Raw genomic sequence first — 19,741 nt, 5'->3', positions numbered from 1 at the left:
GATGAAGTGAATTATGTGAATGACAAAGCTATACACCGAGCATACCATGTCCTAATTGGTAATAGTAACTTTCAGCTTAAATTCCAAGTACAAATTTCTGTTGACTACACCTGATGCAAGTCTTGCCATGACTTCAAAACATAAAAAGTTACTGACAGACATTTCTAGTTAGACTAAAATGAATTACACTGTAAATGAATCAAAAATATCTTTCTAGATAGCAATACATCAGTTGTGGCATCTGAGGCACCAAAATGCATGTTACAATATCTACTTAAAGAGAACAAGCTGTAGGGCTCATGTGGGAAAGATTTAGTAATTACATGCAATTTTGAAATTAACGTGAAAGACGAGCAAGAATATCTTTTGTTTATGCCCATAAAACTTCCCTTGAGAACTGTGTTTAATCATTGTGGCAACTTCTGAATGTTTTGTTTACTTAAAACAGCATAATGTGTCTCACTCAGAGATACGCGTTCTCTCATCCTGTTGAGTTACTGCCTAGCACAGAGGCTGGAGAATCCCATTTTTGTATACTGAACAAAATTGCTGCAGGGACTGCATTAACATGCCTACGCAATTACAGGACCATCCAAATAAGCTTTCCTCACAAAACTTCATGCTTACATTCAAAAACAATTCACCTGAGCTCACAGTGCATCTCCTGATGTGTTTTAGCAAGCAGCAAGCTAAGATACACACTTTGAGGGAGGTCACTTGACATCCCTATCATGTGTACATGCTATCAGATCACAGACAATGTTTTGACGCTGCATGTAGCCCTCAAGAGGTTAATAAGCCATAGTGGTTACCTTTCTGCCAACAGAGCTCCTCCAGTTACACAGATCTGGTCACCTTAACACGACCTGTAACACACTACAGCCCAACCTCTGTTATTTCAGGGAAAGAGGTTTCCTGCATTAGGAACTGCTAGGAGTTTTCTTTTGGATTTCTTTGCTGAGCAGGAGCATGCCCGCAGGCAGCGTGAACATAAAAATTACAGAGGTTATGTTAACAATGGTTGAGTTAACATCCAGGAACGAGCACATAAATCAAATTTGGACAAGGATGTACTTAGCACTACACCAGACATTCATTACATTGTTATTGTTCTTTTCAAGTAAACAAACTTGGTTATGCATTCAGATAATGCCTGTGAGTTTTCCTTCACAGCATCTCCTTCTTTATTTTATTGCAGCTCAGAGCACAATAAAAGCAGGTCACTCAGCAGCATGAATGGGTAACAACAGGCTTATTAATTTTCAAAAGCCCACTGATTCAGAAGCAGAAAATGTTTTTTCCTTTTCTTTCCTTTTCTAAAAGGATGGAAAATCAAAAGAGCATACGCAAATCATATTTAAATATCAGCTTTTGACTCATACAATTTACACTACCCTCCTCCTGTTCCATGGATGAAAAGACACTGGGTACCTATCCACTGCTCGTCAAGCATATGCCTGAAGAATCAGGCAGGATTGATAGAGAAGTGATGCAATATTCAAAGGATCAAGTGATCAAGTGTGAGGATCAGAATGTCAATTTACTGCCCAGATCATTTGAAAACAGAGAGGACCCCAGGAAGCAATTAGCTTCCATAATACCAGAGACTATTTTCTGCTCTGACAGATGACCAGAATGCTTTTATTAAGAGCTCAAGACACATTCATTTACTTGACTTACGAGGAATAGTTTGTATTTGCCCATTGTTTATTTGGTTGGGTTTTTTTGGTCAAATCATGTCAGGCATTTAGGTCACATTTACTGAAGTCTTGTTCAGCAAACTTAGTGCAGAACATGGTTTCTAATTCTTACAAAGATGAGCACATAGCACTGATGACAAGAAAAAAATGCTGCGTTCTCTCACTGATTTACATCAAGGATTTTTTACATCAATCAAAAGATAGCAGCAGCATAAGTAAGGATAGTGAACTGGCACAGATAAAGTAAAAATTCATTCCCAAAGTTGCATTTCAAATTTGAACTTTGCAGAAGGCATTGGTAAATTAGAAGTAGTACAGGTAACCTTTACTCTCTGTGCTGTCCAAGCTTTTCCATTGTCCTGTACAGTGCAGTCCAAAACCCTCAAGAAACTGCAGTTTTGAAGATAGGATTGAGAAAACACACAAGGCACAATAAGCCTGCAACAGAAAACAGTCAATTGACTGCTTTAGACCTAGTGTAGAAGGACCAAGATGCTCAGATAAATGTCTGAGCTGCACTTCTGAATCTCAGTTGGTCTCCATCACTAAGACAACAGAGATGAACACCTTACACTACATACTGTCTACAGATTGCAAGGTGTTGTACTGAAATGGTGCAAATATAGAATTCCTCATGAGACTTCTTAAACCTAGAGGAATCCAAAAGGTTTTTATACACACTTTACTTTCACTTGCTGCTTTAATGTATTTAAAATGACACTGAGGATAAACAACAATGAGGTTTTAGGGGCAGGATCGCTGTTTGTAATACCTTGTTTTAAGCACAATGCCCAAACAGGTTTTTGGTTCTTTTTGTGCACTATTGTAATATAATTGTTAATTATAGTAAAATTCAAAATATCTAAACATAAGTGTATAACCATCAAGTAAAAATGATTTATTTCATTCACTGTCTTTTGTTTGTTCTTGTAAGAAATGAATAAACAAAATACGATACCAAAACTTTAATAAGCAAGTACGAGTAAATTGCATTCTTTGCTCCTTGACTTTTGACAAAACTCAGTTTCGGAGGTCAAGTGCTTTTTCTGTTAGCTGCCACTGTTCATATGGGTTACAATTGTATTACTTCTCTTTGAATGGGTAAACACAGTCTCACAGTCTTCCAATGAGGAAGAGTCTATGAAAAAGAAAGTGGGACCCCAAACGCATCAGAGAAAAGCCAAAGATCAGCAGGAATCAAATAAAAAGGAAAAAGTCTTTAAAATTTTGAGTTAAGATTAAATTCTTCAACTTCCAGCATAACCGCATGAAATCAATGCAGTGTCCTGTTTACAGAAGAGGTGCACGCTTCTTTGGTTAATATAGTTAACAAAATGCAAGAGGTTCCAGAACACCAATTTCCTCAGTCATATTGCTATGGGTTTTTTTCCTTCTCTTGAAACATTATGCTTCAGGTGACGGTGGCTTTTAACAGATCACTTTTCACATTATGAAGTTCCTACACAATTGCTGGCATTTTAAAGAACACCTGTCCTACAGTTTTCCTACCACCCCAAAACGTAATACTTCTGGGACTGAAAGAGCTGGGGTTGCAGAAGCCAAAGAAGTAGCAAAATATTAACCTTAACAACAGGAGGATAGATTATATCCAAATTTTAAATGAATTTAGATTTGATTTTCTTCACATTCACAGCCTTTACTGGGGTCATCCATCATCATTATGAAAACAAACATCTTGGTATCTCTTATTAAGCCTCCTACAAGCCCTCAGGAAACAGTATGTTGTGTTCTGTTTCACCACAAAACCATTATAATTTCAATATGAGCTTTTGTTCTGCCACTTAAGTCTTGGTACAGGAGAACCCCTTCAGAACCCTTTCCCCCCCCCAGAACTGCAAATGTTTTATAGCCAATTATAGTTTCTCTAACAGGAAACAGTACATCCCCTACCCCCCACCCCCTTGAAAAAAAGCAACATAACCTGTAGCAACAACAGTAAACCCAGCTTTCATTTATCATCTTAATGATCCTTTCTCCTTGTTCTCTCTTTTCCTCTGGTCATTTGGAAAGTATCCTCAGCGTTATCTTCAGTACACCCTTTCCCTTTTCTAATCAGAGAAAAGAAGGTGCGGTAGCACACTGGGTCACGCATCATTTGGAAGCTTTTAAAGGGACATTCTCAATTGAACTGAATCCTCAATCTGCATTAAAGATGGTACTAACCTGGATAACCACACCAATGGTCACTGAGACCAGCTGTGTTTGCAGCACAGCTTTTTTTTTTATTCTTTGTAGCTGCCATAGGCCCAACTATTGCATTTTGTCAGCATATGAAAACACATACATCAGCCAGTTCTACATTCCGGCTTTCATTTTCTGCAGGTGAAAAGCAAAAAGCTAAGCAAAGAGTAAGAGCAGCAGGAAGAAGAACATAATTTCCACTCTACCTTGGTATTAAATTTTGCAGAAGAACTTTCAAAAACAAACATTAAGAACACACACACAAAATCCACCCCAAAGAAACACACCAAGCTTTCTGTTGTTTGACTAAAGGAGGAGCGGAGGAAGACAAGGACAGGCTGGGAAACCTTCCAGTGACAGGAAGACGTTTTGAGTACAGTGTGAAGTGTCTCCAGAAAACAGAATAATCTCTGTGCTGCAACGCCATTACGAGAAACTCAATTCCTCTTTCTTGAACAGGAAAACTGAAAGCAAGGCCATAGGCTGACTTCAGTGCTGGAAATATTCTTGTCATTCAAACAAGATGCAAGCTAACCTGATTAAGAAGTCTGTGTGCCTTCACAGTTGACAAGTATCTTTTGGATGTGTTTATCCATGAGGACTAAGGGAGGTATTATGTAGAAATGATGCAGACCTCATGAGATCTCTCCCTTTCTAATTTAATAACCATCTGGAACTTTGGCCTCATCTCCACAGGCTGGGTTGGGATCCGAGTAATCCAATCAGTCCTTTAAACTTCCTCACAAGACTTCTAGTGTCCTAATTTAACCCAGGTCAGAAATATTTAAAAAGGCATCTCTCACTCCCACTTCCTTTTCTAGCCAAAGGCAACAAAACAAGACAGTTAACCAAACTTTTTTTAACCTCATTCATTTGGATTCAGGTTACTTGATGTTTCAGTTTGGGGTTGGTGGCTGTGGTTAAGTTTTATTTTCCCTGGAGAAGGGCCCTACCTGAAAGCCTTGGAGTTGTTCGAAATCCAAAACCAAAAATGAATGTAAATTTTGCAAATGGATCTTTCTGTAGACAGGCAAAAACCACAGATTCAAACATCCACAGACTTCAGTTCTTTGAGATAGAGACTTTTTCATAAATTCATATCTTCCCTTACCAACTCTGACAATACTTTTTATTTCTGTATTATCTAATTCATTGCATGCTGGCAAAGCATCACCTTATGCACAAACAAAAACAGAGGACTTCTCTTGACTCCATTCAGACTGCAAATCAAGGACAGAGACTGAGTAGCAATTAATATCACTATTTATCACCATCTATTGCAAAAAACATATAATCTATACTAATTAATTCGCTAAGCAAAGCTTCAATTAGGTATTTTTTAAAATTCAGTTTCTGCCTTAAAGCCAGCAAGTTCCTAGGCAACATATAGATACACCCCTGGAATATCTGCAAACATGTTCTGATCTTTTAGATACTCTCAAATCCCACTGTAGGTATTAGTTGTGCAACGTGTAAGAAAAAACAAACCTCTTTAAGTAACATTGTTTGGGAATGGTGACTCCAACCTTTCAATGTCAATTATACAGACATAAATTGTGAGATATTTGGGTACTGGCACACACTAGATAAGGAAAGCAAAGGGATGATTGATTCTGGGTCAAAACCCAAACGTTTCTGATGCAGGGTTTCTCAATAAAACGTAAAACCTGAAAGCAGAAATCATTTTAATAATATCCTTCCATTCAGTACAGAGGAAAAACTTAGCATAAGGCAGATGGGAACTAGAGAATCACTATGCAAGTCTTGCTTTCTGACAGACTAACAACTTTTTGTTTACAAGTTTGCTTATTAATCACTCATGTATCTTAATGGCAATAAAACAAAGCATATAATCAACCATAATATGGTGAGGTCTTTTTTGGTTGTTGTTGCTTGCCCACCTACAACATTAGATTTATAGCAGGGAATTCCCTCAAACTTTTGATTAATGCAATGACATGAGGTACCGCCACAGTCACATCTCATCATGGGATAATGAAATCTCTCTTAATCTCAGTTTAGGAGACATTTATAAATTCTGAATGCTTCACACCCACCCTAGAGAACACGAAGCATGAAATCTGCCTATTTTTTCAGGTTATTATTATTATCTGATGGCCACACTGTTGTGGCCATCACAAACATCTGGTCCCTTTGCCTTATTTTTGCAGCATAGAAAAATGGAAAGCCTACTATGAGTCTTCACATGGGGATGGCATAATCCACTGCAGCTTTCCTAGGGAGAAGAGCTGCCATGTAGCTTCCACTGAATCTTTGGGCTCAATACCATCAACACGAACAAGCATCTGTTTTAGCCATGCAGGTCTCCACAAGTTGCAGACTGACTCAGGAGGCTGAGGCAAACACAGGATCCTCTTAATGCACAACCTAGTCGATCTTGATGGGAAGAGGGTATTCCACGCACAGTTTTGCATTCTAGATTTATTTTAGAGTTCCAACAGCCATGAGTACAACTACATCTCAAGGAAGGCTTGCAAGTAGGTCCAGAAAAAGACAAGAAGATTCTATAAAACCCGTTATCTTCTTCAGATAGGATCTTTCAGTACCCTTGTAGTCCTGACAGTGTGGCACTGACAAGGTAAAATAATGCTCACTGAGTTTCTGTATATTACAAAGTGCCACTGGAGGAATGTTTAGATGGCATCACAAATGTTAGCTCAAATGACTGTGCTCTCCCCTGCTTTAAAACAAGGGTGGTACTGTTATTCGGAACGACATTTCAGATAGTACTGGAAAGTACCTCTAGTTAAAACTCCATTTGTCTGAATTAGTGAAAAGCTGGAGGAATGCTCATGATACAATTCTCTGCAAACTGTGAAGATGTTTACCATAAATTTTTCTCTCCCTCATCCCTCTTTCCGTTACTGTAGCAGCTTTCATCAGCTTCCTACTGGTTAATGCCCTGTTCCCCTCACCTCCTCAATACAACATGTTGCAAAAATGTAACTAAGGATTTAGATGCTGTTAAAAAAAAAATGCGGCATTGGCATTTATATGCCTATTGATACTAGGATGTGCAACACTGTGTTTTTTGATGTTTACACAGCATGCACAGCAGAAAATGACTGGAAGAAGAAACTGATGGATATAGATGAAAAAGTAAAACAGAAGTCTGTTTACTTCCTGGAAAAACACAGCTGTATCTGCCAACACCAAGCACCTTCCTTTACCTGCAGGTCACTGAATAAGCCAGGCCCAGGCCCATACATGTCATAAATGTCACTTCAGACCGCATTTTGGAGTGAAAAATTAGGCTACACAACCCCCCATGCAGAAAACACTAAGTACAGATAAAACTGAAAACAACAAGAAACCCCAAATCAGGATCAAAAACCCAAAACATAAGAGAGCATAAAACCCAGCTGCCCTTCCTATGCAGGAGCAGAGCTGTCTGAAGAGAAATGGATCACTTTTAAGCTCAGCAGTAGAGCAGAAAGATTACAGAGCACCCTGCTCCTCATGCAATCAAAGGCTGTGGCTCTCTAGCCTCCCTCCTCACAGCCCTCTCCCTTGACAACCCTCGGAAGCACTAGCCCATTCCAGAGCTGGCAAGATCTGTCTACAAGGAATAAAAACAGAAGTCCTATCATCAGTTTCTTTGATTTCTTTAACCGGGGAGAACCTACAGTGAGAATTTTAAATAACACGCTTGTATTCAGAATAAAAAGCAAATGAAGAATTCACTTAGTCAAATATTACTCAAATGTGAGTGTATATTCTCTTGTAAAACAATTCTTATTCATAAAGTACTTTCTCTCAGCCTTTATAAGGGCATCAACAATACTTCCAGCTACCCATAAAGAAGTTTTTTTTTTCCTTCACATTTATCATTGACAAGGCAGTACGAAATTATCCTGATCTCTGCACAACCAGTTATTCCCTGTTTGTTCTGGGAAAATGCCTGGGTCTGTACTATCCCTCACGCCTTTCTACTGCAGCCACAGCAAACACTTTGATGGAGTTATGACCTAGAAAACACCTTCTATGAGCAAAGCTGAGAGCAATCACTTTGTTGAACTGCAGTACTTCTGCCAGCTCACGCGAATGCAGCAGATCAGAGCACAAGTCCTCCCTTCCTATTAGTCTCTTTCCTCCTGACTCCCAGCCAGACCTCTCCCTCTGCAGCTGGTCGTCTCCTCCTTCCTGTTACCTACCTCCTCCTCTTCCCTGTTTTTCTGGAAAGCCCTTACAAAAAGAAGATTTAAAAGTTTGGTCTGATAATTGCTTTTTAATGAAAACCATAATCACAAGATTAAAAGCGTAATCGCTAAACAAACGGTTGGAGTTTTGGTCTGTTTTGATGAAGACAGTAAATAACTTTTGTTTCAGAGGCTAAACGGAGCAATCTGTGCAGTACACAAGGACGTATCTAATCTGCCTGTGTCCGAACACTGCATTAGCACAACACTCAAGACAATCCTACAGGGCTCAAGATGAAGAGCTCTCCGATTTGTATTGTTATTATTTATTTACATACTGGCTAATTGGCTATGATCAGTGATCAGTATATAGAATTCACCAGGTGAAAAAAAGCCCAACCTGGTATCTTTTTTTTTTTTTTTTTTTTTTTTTTTTTTTTTTTTTTTCCTTTTCCTCTTAAATGTACCCTCCTATATTTACAACAGTGGCAAAATAACTTCAATCAAAATGAGGTTAAGATTATTTTTAACAGATGTTCACTGCTGGCCTGACCCAAAATCTATTGACGTCAATGAGAAGACTCCATGGGGCTTTGGATTGGGTTCTAATTGTTGGAAAAATTAATGTTATTGTAAACCACTGGTCAGTGCTGTCACATGCTCTCTGTCTGCGCCAATTCTATATGACCGGATAACAGACTCACTCACATAAATCTGTTCCAAATGTTGGCTAAGAGGCTAAAGGACATTGGGGTTTATCTTTTTAATTCTGAAGCAACCCCTGCTCTTCCCAGCATGCCCCATGGCACTACTGTATTTACTTGACATGCCCTGCAATATGAACACTACTCATATAATCACAACATTTTCCAGTCAAATACTATGTGGGAATAACAGGATTATTAACGCTGACTCCATAAAGACAGCTGGACTACAGATATGTATACGATGAGATACTTTGGTTCATTTACCTTCTACGCCAATTGAAAAAGGAAATAATTAAATTCAGACCCAAAGGAAGGGTTGCACTTACTGTTAAGAAGACGGAAGTCTATGAACGGGTAGGAGCCGCGGCGCTCGGAGAGAACCCCTGTCTGACCTCTCACCCGTGCATCTCCTGCAAAACACAAAATCCCCTGAGACATTAGAGGGGGCAGCGGCCTTTCTCTGTTGTTCACGACCAGATCTATTTTCTGCCCAACGTGACGTTACGTTCCTCCAGAGGAAAAACTAAGGTCCGAAAAAAATCATCTCCGTGACATCCCTGGGTTACTGGGTAAAGCAGTACAGCTGATCCTCTTATCAGAAAAAGGCACAAGAAAAAAACAAACGTGTTCTTCCCATTGAGCAGCTTCCTGCTCAGTAAGAACACTCTCAGTGCTTCAGGAGTACGGTGGAGGTCTCATTTCTTTTGTCCAAATGTTGAATCCTCACTGTCACAGCATCACACATGAAGGGCTTGGCCTTGGACTGGGCTCAGGGTCCAGCAGACCTCCAAAGCTGTGGGACTGGCCTCAAAACCATGAGATGATGAAAAAAGCCCAAAACCAAAATACGAGGGTTTTTTTGTTTGCCTTGTTTTTCTTACTGTTGCTCTTGAGCATTCTGGAAAACGTCAGCTGCCTTCGCGTCTAACACAGAAGCTGCTTTATTTAACTGAAATCTGATGTTCTCAAATCAGTGTAATTCCACAACTTCAGAATGTATATTTCAGCATTACAAAGTGATAATATAATGACAATATAACACTGGTATCCCTATGTAACTCACATTGATTAGTACCTGACTTGCTGTGCAACACTGATGAAAAGGGCAAAACTTATTTGAGATGAAAAGTACTACCCAGCACGTGCAAGAGATACAAAATCTCTTTCAAAGTAGATAGAAGGCAGATAGCTTTTTTAAATACGGAAATGTAAAACTCATATATTGTACTGTAGCTTCCCCAGTTCCATATGGGAAAATTCCCAAGAACAAGATCTTAAATATTCTTAAAGAGTAAGTTTTGAGATTTTAGAGGCTCAGGTCAGGGTATTCCAGCTCTTTGCAAGATCAGTTCCTCCTCTGCAGGAGCACAGACCATCATGCTCAAAACATACCCACTGTACTTCCAGAGACAGCTTGCTGAAGGCCTCTCAGAGTTCACAGTACAATTATGAATTATTAGTTATTTTGAATTGTGCTTCCTCTGGGGACCCGAACACAGCATCTGACTATCTAAACAAAAGTTATTGAAGAATTTGGCTGCTAGTGCTAGCTTCTACTGCTTATGTTTAAAAACAAGAAAACATCTTCCAGCATGAAAGAAGGACCTAGTTAGATACTGTTATTTTATTTTTTTTATCTAATGTTCTCTTAAAATGTGCTTGCAATTATGTTTAAGGGAAGAAAGCCAAGCAGAATGATTAAGTTGACTATTTGAGGGGAAAAAAAATCTTCCGTGCCCTCTAGGGTTCCTTAGAGGCACAAAGGACACCAGAGCATGCACTCAAATTAAGCATATTTCAAACACAGTCACTTCAGATAATAAATATGAATCTTTACTTTCATCTGGCTGTTTTGTTTCCAGCGACAGAACACATGTTCCCTGTGCCCAGCTGCCAGCCCGCAGCTCACCCGCTGGCTCCAAGGAGTCAGCCTCAAGCTACCCGAGCTGCCCTTGACCCCACACACCCTTTTGGATGGCAGGAGGTGCAAACCTCTGCCTGCCCCTCAGCTGCAGCAGCCCAGAGGTGTGCAGTTTCAAGTCACGAGCAACTGCTGTAACCGAGGTATAGAAACCTATTCCCTTCTCTTAAGGGGCAGATGGGTGAAGCAAATAGCTTGTAAAACACTGAAGCAGGATTCATTGGTGAGTCAGAGTTCCCCCAGCCAGCACCCTCACCTAAAAAAGCACTGCTCACTGCCACAGGTAGATCCACTGCATTAGCTGACTCATGCAGAAAGGTAACAATAGCGAGCATAGGGCGCACAGTACATAAAAAGACAGACAGGCTCAAGCCTGCCACCAGTACAGCTATCAGCAAATTAACAACGGGTTTAAAATCAAAGCACGCCTTAATTGAGACCTTTGTTTTTCTGTATGAATCAATGAATTAACAGGAAACTGCAAATAACCCCCTGCATTAACAGACTGGGAAACATGTAACTCCTGACTGACTCAACAAATTCTTTGAAAGAAAAGAGACAGATTTAAACCCCATAAGTCTAAAAAAAAACCACCCCAAAGCTTGAGACATGCAATAGCACAAACCCAGAAAGAATGATTCTTCTCTCTGAACATGGAAGAACAAACCTATCAGACCAAAAGGTACGCCATAGTACTGGAAAATAACAAAATCATACAGGGTTATAAATGGAAACTCTCAACAGAATGATCCCAAATTTTGATGGAGAGACTGCTGTAAGTAGAGAGACAGCTCAAATACAGAAGAAAACAGAACACGAGCTCACCAAAGGTAGACCAAAACCAGATAAAGCCTGACACTGAATTACCTCAAATAAAATAGCTGTTAGACAGGAAAATAATATTATAGTATATTTCAACCATATGGACTTTGTCAAATGTATGAGAGAAGGCAAGAGATGAGTACAAAACTTTTAAGTTGGAAAAAGACTAAAGGCAAGAAGACAACAGGGTGCACTGAAAGGAAACTTCTGCTTGTGAACAATTACTACCTGGTCTTTAAAAGATTCATAATGGGAACAGGTTTCTTTCCTTTTTTTTTTTTGGCGTGTGTGTAAATTGATGACCTTAGCTTAGAAGCAGAGCTAGTGAAATCTAACTGTAATGCAAAGCTGGGAATATTCAGGTATATACAACACAGCTGTTTAAAATACACTTCACTGCTACTGTGATCTTTGCCTCAGCTGCTCTATGGCCCAGACGCCTGCAGCTTCCACTTCCATGTTACTAGCAGCACAGCTTCCTCTCACAGGGCAGTTGATGTCTCCTATGGAATGAAAGCTTTGCTAACTCAAAAATATATACACAGTTTGGGAAAGGTAATTCCAACAGAGTCAGACACGAGGGAGGTGTTGATACCATCAGACAAAACACTGAACAGCAGCTCATCTGAAATAAGAGCACCTGAAAAAGCTCAATTCCTCCTGGAAAAAAGGCAGAGAGGGACCTCTAGAATGGTGATCGTGGCACCAGAGAATCATTTCAATTAAGAAAGATCATTCTGCAGTAATCTCCATTGCTAATAAGCAGTAGAATAAAAAAATAACCATCCTGGTTATCAGAGGAATTTTTATGCTGAAGGAAGAGATAAGCAATGCAAGCAACTGATGGTAAAGTCTTAATAAATGTTGATACATTACCCAAAATTGGTAAGGAATATGCATGACAATGAATAAAGAAAAGTTAAGAACACGTGAATGAGTTTTAACCAGCAAACCTGAGGACCTGAAGTCATGGAAAATTACTGATGCGATCAGTATCAACTATTCATATCATTTTACATTTTCGTAGGCAACAGAAGCTTGGATTATGTCAAGCACTATAGGAATCTATACGCAGAATAAATCTGCATTCCCACTGACTTAGTAAAAACCACTAAAACCCTCATTGTCCAGGATCGTTAACTCTGCCCTCGGGGAAGGCAAGTTTCTGACGAGTCGAAGATGTTATCCAGTAGCTCTACCTCATCAATCTGTTATTTCACAATACTTTGCCAGGTACCACCTAGTCTCTTCCTACATCAGAGAAGGATTAGTTAGGAAGTGGTGGTGGGCTGAGTCAACCACACCTGCCTTCCTCTACCCTGCATCGATTTGGAAAACTTTTATATACTTCTCTATTACTTTTGATTACATATAAGCACATAGAATGGAGATACTAAAAATAGGGATTGCACCAGATTTGCACCACACCACACGATTTTTAATTTCCGTAAATCAAGGACCTTTAATGGCAACACAGTCTCCTTCCCTTTGACAGCAGGCTTTGATGGGACTTTCATCAGCCCCAGAAGGTCTTTACATGTCTTTGCTCTCCACCTTAAAATCAAGCTAAACAATTGTTCTGACAATTTATACAATTAGCAGCTTTAGATAAATAATCCTTTTTGGAGCAAAAGGAAGGATTCTGTGGAAGCTGGGCAGGAAATTTTGACAGCTCATTGTGTTCCCAAGTGAAACAAACAGGGTGAAGGGAAACGGCAAGGGTACAGGTCTTCCCTGGCTCCTTCGGGCTGAAGTTGCTGCGTGGCTGGAACATTTACAGTCACAGGGACAAGTTGCTGCACTCTTGCTTCAGCCAAGCCTCCAGGGCAGCTTCCAGCAAAGACCTCTCCCAGTGGTCACTGCACACTTTAACTTTACTTCGTCCTCGTTGCAACAAGTAGATAAGAACACAAAGCAAACAAGTCGAAGAAAGCTGTATTAGGTAACAGGAGCCTGTGTGGACATGAGGTAGTTGACAACACATGACAGACAGGCACAGAGTTTACAGTTGTGGGAAAATTCAGTACGGCAAAAGCCAGGGTGCTACGGCAGCAAAAGGGCAGCACAGCTTCAGGGCAGAAGGGTTAAGAGAAGAACGAGGTGGCCCTGGGCTGCCTCATATGTTTGGAGCAGCCATCTGCACTGAAGAAAACAACTTCTCCAAGGCTTGCCTGAAATGATGTGGGATTCAATTTCACTGAGTAAACACAACAAATTAGGAGAGAAAACAGGGCCATAGCTGGGACAAAACAACCAAGCAGCCTCATGCAGCAGAAGTCAAGATGAGCCATCAATTTTTTTTTATTTAGTATTCAGCTTTATGCAGTAAGTCAGAATACCACAAAGAATTCACAGGAGGTTACAAGTATTTCTTCCAGTCAGATTTTTCTACAATTTTCATCCAAATATTTCTTAAGCTAACTGGTTTAGGTCACATCCTGCAGTCTCTGAGCGCTTCCCATGGAAAACAGAAGGGCAGAGTAACAAGGCCACCAGTGCACAGAATTCAGTAATATAAAGGCTTGGGATTTCCTCAGGTGGGGGAAGATGAGTTGATGATGTTTAAAACATCATTATGTTGGGTGAAAGGCAAGCTCAGGCTGAAAGATTAAGAACAAGTAGCAGAATTCCAGGAATTATTTTTCATTTGAAATCACCTAACACTTTCTCATAATGATTTGAATTTTGTACTTGTTTTATTTTCCTTCAGTTCTCCTAGTGTTATAAGGAGCACAGCTGTAAACTCCTGCCTGCAGAAAGCACTTTGTGCTGATTTCCTCATGTGGGTTAAGGTCTGAAGCAAACAAGGCTTCCTTTGAGCAGATGCAGATTGACGTCAAGCTTTAGATGGGACAACTCCTTCCCAGTGGGAAAAGTCCCCTGGAGCCACCTCACTTGCAAGCACCAGTTTTAAGTACCTGAATGCTCCCAAACATGAAGTTTTCTGCATCATATGATGCTTCTACTGTTTCTGTTAACAGTCCCAATGAGCTTATAAATAGTGTTTAAACCCAATGCTTTTGGCAGTTCTGTTTCAGAAGGCTGCAAGGGACAACAACTATTGACTGTTCTTTTTTAACCAAAAAAATGGATAAAATGATAGCGTAGAATCTTAGAGAAGATCACTTAACTCCCCTCACAGTGTTCTATCCCATGGACATACAACCTTCAGAGAGTAATAATAAAGTAAATAAGTAAATAAATGAACAGAATAATTCTTACACTGGTACTGCAGGTAGAGGGTTGAACTACAGAAGTTTTGACTGTTTCCTTTACAAAGGAGAAAATCTGAAGAACCAGGAATTCCCTGTGGAGATCTGAATTTTTTGGAAAAAGCCTCTTTCAGTGAGATAACATTTTGAGCTACAATTATTTATTTTTACCAGCTATTGGAGTTCTTTCAAAATTCCATCTCCAAACCAGCAACTGCTTTCTTACAGAACTGTATTTAGAGCAAATCACGGTTGCTAACTCAACATAAACTACTGGCACTGCCTGACTGTAGCAGGCAACCATAACTTCTGCTCTGCTTTACTGAACAAAATCTGTACAACTGCTGTATCTTAACTTTTTATTATTAGCTCTACTTGTGGCAATCTGGATACATGGTAGAACAGAAGCTGTCAGTCTGCTCATAAAACCTTCCTCAATACTGACAGTCTCCTGTTATAAGCACCTGTCTTCCCCCAGCGATGCAGCATCAGGGCACACTAGCATCTATAGACACTCCTTGAACACTTCTCCACTCTGGCAAATGGATGCCTAGAGTAAATGTACCTAAATGTTAGTTTTACAGACACTCTTGAAATCCTTCCTTAAAGCACATCACATCACACCTGGCAACCTGGGAGAAAAGGTTTTGAACTGAAAGATCTTGAGGCAAAACTATTATAGCATGCAGAATTTGAATTGAAATCCAAGGGGATAAGAAAGCTGCCACAGAGAGCCAGGTAAGAGCACTCATCACCCATATCCATGCCCTCTTTCCACACCTGTTTGTTCTTCCATGAGCAAACCCAGAGCCTGCAGAAGCAAGCAGCTGCATCCAACCAAAACAACAGTCAGAGCTAACTACAACAAATAATCCTACATGTCCTAATGAAGGTAACTTTCCGAAGTGTCAGTATCTCATACTGCACTGGAAGTGCTTTCAGTTGTTTCTGAGCTTAGTAATGCACTGTGAATTACTGCCTTAAGGCCAGATGTATTTCATGTAACCTCAGGTGTAAGTGAGGGGAGAAGAATAGGTGCCTCCACCCAGTGACTAACACTTAACAGACTGGTTGCTTTCCACAGCTGCACGTTTTTGGCTTTTACTGCTGTGAGTCTAAGTCACGCTGCTCCTAAATTAGGCACCACGGCTACAAACACAGCACGATACAGGGAAAATCCCAGGCCTTGTCCATGAGGATTGCTTTCAGGCAGTTGGGATCACACCAAACTTATCTGTAAGTACATTTTAAACTGCAGTTCGCCCTATGACTGATACTACTTTGTAATAAATACCAATTGACACACGCAACTTCAGCTCCTACCACTGTGTGAGGGCACACCCTCACAAGTACATACTGCGTAGTATCATCTTCGTAGCATCACTCCACAGCTCCACTAAAGCAAAACACTTGCTATGCAATAGTAATTGGATTACAATTCCCCATGAAAAGAAACAATTAAATTCTAATTGATAATTACTAAATTCTAGCCCCATATAAAGAAGCTTATATAAAGTTCACATTTAGTGCCACAGAACACAAAGACAGAAAAGTAGCATAAGAAAATGAGTAAATTACACAGGCTGCTCACTCATATGCAAACTTTATTTTAGGAGACATTAAAAACTAAGACACTGGAGTTTGCCAGCAGGAATTTTATAAACTTCAGCTAATAGCCTCTGTATGCAAAGGAATGACAGACATTTGTAACTGGTAGCAAGAAACAAGGTTACAGAACTAAAAGCAGAAGGCAGGCCTTGGAGAAAAGAACGCAGCAAGAAGGCACAGAGACTTGTTAATCATGTTGTAAATGCAGAAGACAGAAATCATCCATCTCCACCTGAAGGAGACAGCGTAGACAACCATGGTATACATTTTGTTTCTGCTATATTATAACTACCTAGCATTACTATCTAGAGGGTTAAACGCACAATTGAAAGCTGAAAATAAAAGCTTGGGGGAACAGTGAGCTGGGAGGAGATCCTGGTTTTTTTCCCCTGAATGATCCATTTATAATTCCCATTCTCGCCTGCAAGCTCGCAGCACTCACAAGCAGCAGCATAGCACTGAAAGCATCTTGAGAGTCTCAGAGCTGCAAGGGTCCCAAACTGCAGCAGCACTCTGAGCAGTAACAGAGGTCCCAGAGCACTTCACTAAACCAGACTCGCAGTGGACATGCTCTTTTTAGTGAGCTGAATGCTTCATTTCTAGCTTTAGTGCTAAGCACCGCTTGTCTCTGTTTTGAAGTTTTGATACTATATTATTATTGGGGCTTCAGCCTTTTCTGCATCCAAACATCCATCACTGACTTTCCAGGGAAAGAGAATATTAATATTGACACGGCACTGAACTATCTAGATAATTCTTGCCTTCCTGAATTGTTAGATAGCTTGCAAATTACTCTATGGTAAAGGATGGAATCTACATTAGCAGAATCAGGTATTTATATCAGTATCGTTGCATTTGCACCAAAGTAACTCCCTGCTGGAAAGTGGCAAAACTTACTGGTCTTCTCACATACAAAATTAAATCTAAAATAACACCTTAAAATCTAAAGGGTACATTCTGAAATGTTAAGAGCTGTAATAAAAGGGAATAACAACAGCTACGGCATGTTCTTAGCAACAGGTAGGCTACACTGCCATGGCAACATCGAAGATAATATCTACCTGTGGTGCTGCTCTCATCCCTCTCCCATCACTTCCTTGTAGTGAAAAGAAAAACGTTATTAATTGCTTATATTGTACTTCTTGGACTGCAGTCTTCTATCAAACTTGAAGCTACTTAAATAAACATGCATTTAACAACAAACTTCTAAGGCTTGTATACTTTCAATCCTCTATACACAATTGTGGCACAACAGGTTAAGAAGTATAATATAATGACTTTCATTCTGCATAAAAGAAAACTCACAAGAAATTTGTACTTTGTCTAAGACCAGTGCCAAAAACAAATCTAGAGTTCAAAACTATATCTGAAGTGCTCTAGGTCAAGGCACTTTTATTTCCAGAGCCCAATACATACAATTTTCTTCACTCAAAGTTACACCCAGCCATTCAAACTATAAATCATTTTTTTACCTGTAATAATGTTATGGACGTGGCTGTACTTTCAGAGACCCCTTCACACCTACCTATGTACTGCAACTTAAAACTCAACTTCCAAGCACCTATCTTCATCTGATTTTACTGATTTCTGATTTGAGTATTATCAATGGTTTAAACATAAGAACTTAAAAGGAGTCTCTGAATCCACCAAAGACAGTTTTACAGTTGAAGAACAGATTTTTATTTTTTTATTTTTTCTGCTGAAAATCGAGTTAATTGTCAATCACATGTTCCACCAAGTTTGTTTCATTGGTCTTAATTCTTAGTGTTCACTTAAGTATAATATTGATTAAACGATATTTAATGTAGAATAAAAGAAGCATTACATTAACAATGCACAAGTTCCTCAAGAACAACAGTTTGCAAGTGCCTGCATTTTATGGCTTGCAATGATGGGTTACTGAGCCCCAACGGCATCATATTCATTTTCTGTCTGAACACTATTGGGAAGACAAGCGGAAACCGTTCAGTGCAATAACCTGTATGTATCTCACAGAGCCAATGCTTAAAAAATGATTATTTTATTACTTATATAATAATTAATATAATGACAAATATTAATAGGAAAATGCCAATAGTTCCAAAACAGAATAGACCAATCAGAGCTTGCTTTTGGAAAATGTTCAATAATTTCAGATTTCTGAGAGAGAAAAAGGGGATTATTGAACACAGAATGACAATCATAAGCCCTTGGCCTATTCCTTGGTTTCCTTTCCACGCCTGAGTTTTCTACTTCTGCGTTTTGTTTGTCCTGTGTAGACAATAAGCTGTTCCATGCAGGACATCAGTGGTCCAATAGCACTTTGTACTTGCAGTCCTGATTGTTGTTTTTACATCAGCATTCCTCAAACACTTTGCTTTCCATATTAACAGCAGTTCAACAGCATTCAAAGAAAATGCATCCAAAAGTTTTTGCTCACACCATAAAAATAAAATTTACATTCAACTCTGAAAGGACGTTCCAAGAAAGTGTCACTCTCTTTCCACAGGTTCACACAAGAGATCGCTGTGCGTTCCCTCTCCAATAAAGCTACAAGATATGTGCTCAGAAATGTGTGTAATGATGCAATGACCACCGCTGCAACAACATATCACCTACTCCCGTGATGCTTAATATCTCATCAACCAAATCTCAAAGTCTGTTAACAGTTTTTACACAACATAGCTTTGCCCCTGGAAGAGGTGAGCAGGGATTTGGGATTTACTCCCTTTTCATTCTGTACTAGCATCACTTGTCTGACAATCCACTTGCACATCAGAAGAAATCCAGTCTATACTGATCTCTCTGAATAGAACACCTCTATCTAAAGATCAGATGGTGCTTGCACATTTTAAGTCAACTTTAAAGATAATCAAGTGAGATATACTGAAGTAAACGTCTCAGTCATCCGTATTAACCTAACTCATCAGACACAGTCTCAGAGAAACATAGAATGGTTTGGGCTGAAAGGGACCTTTAAGGTCATCTAGTTCCAACCCCCCCTGCTACAGACAGGGACACCTCCCTCTAGATCAGGTTGCTCAAAGCCCCATCTAGTCTTGCCTTAAATGCTTCCAGAGAGGGGGCATCCACAATCTCCCCTCTGCACTATACATAAATACACATATCGGTATCTCAGCCATGATACATCACCTTCCCCTCTTCCTCTTTGACTCTGTGTTAGCCCAGCCTCCCCTTATTCACTGCCTTGTCCTCAGGCTGGAACACTGTGTGGTTTCACACCAGGAATAGCCACATTCAGCCTTGCCCATGAGACTGCCCCAGGAGCCTCCGCAGCTGGAGACCAGGAATAGGGAAAGCAGGGACACAGTACTGCATTGACTTGGCAGCAGAAGAAGGTGCCTGTAAAATCTCACAGGAGAAAACCGCTCACAGCCCAAAGCTTTGCTGTGATTTAGAGTTTTACCCT

The 19,741-nt window shown here is 39.8% G+C and overlaps 1 protein-coding gene across 5 annotated transcripts in view; it reads right to left on the bottom strand.

Moving 5' to 3' along the window:
- Positions 1 to 19,741, bottom strand: part of PDE7B (phosphodiesterase 7B) — a 162,234-nt gene that overhangs the window by 25,774 nt on the left and 116,719 nt on the right. For 4 of the 5 annotated variants that reach the window (XM_072332305.1, XM_072332303.1, XM_072332307.1 and 1 more), the window contains one exon: positions 9,096 to 9,179. The exons of the other annotated variant lie outside the window; for it this stretch is intronic. In XM_072332305.1, coding sequence (XP_072188406.1) covers positions 9,096 to 9,179 — 84 coding nt within the window. The remainder of the gene's footprint in view (positions 1 to 9,095; positions 9,180 to 19,741) is intronic. 5 annotated transcript variants of the gene reach the window in all.

The sequence above is a fragment of the Excalfactoria chinensis genome, chromosome 3, assembly GCF_039878825.1.
Source record: "Excalfactoria chinensis isolate bCotChi1 chromosome 3, bCotChi1.hap2, whole genome shotgun sequence".
In the NCBI taxonomy this organism is placed as follows: domain Eukaryota; kingdom Metazoa; phylum Chordata; class Aves; order Galliformes; family Phasianidae; genus Excalfactoria; species Excalfactoria chinensis.
This window is presented reverse-complemented; position numbering and strand designations above follow the sequence as displayed.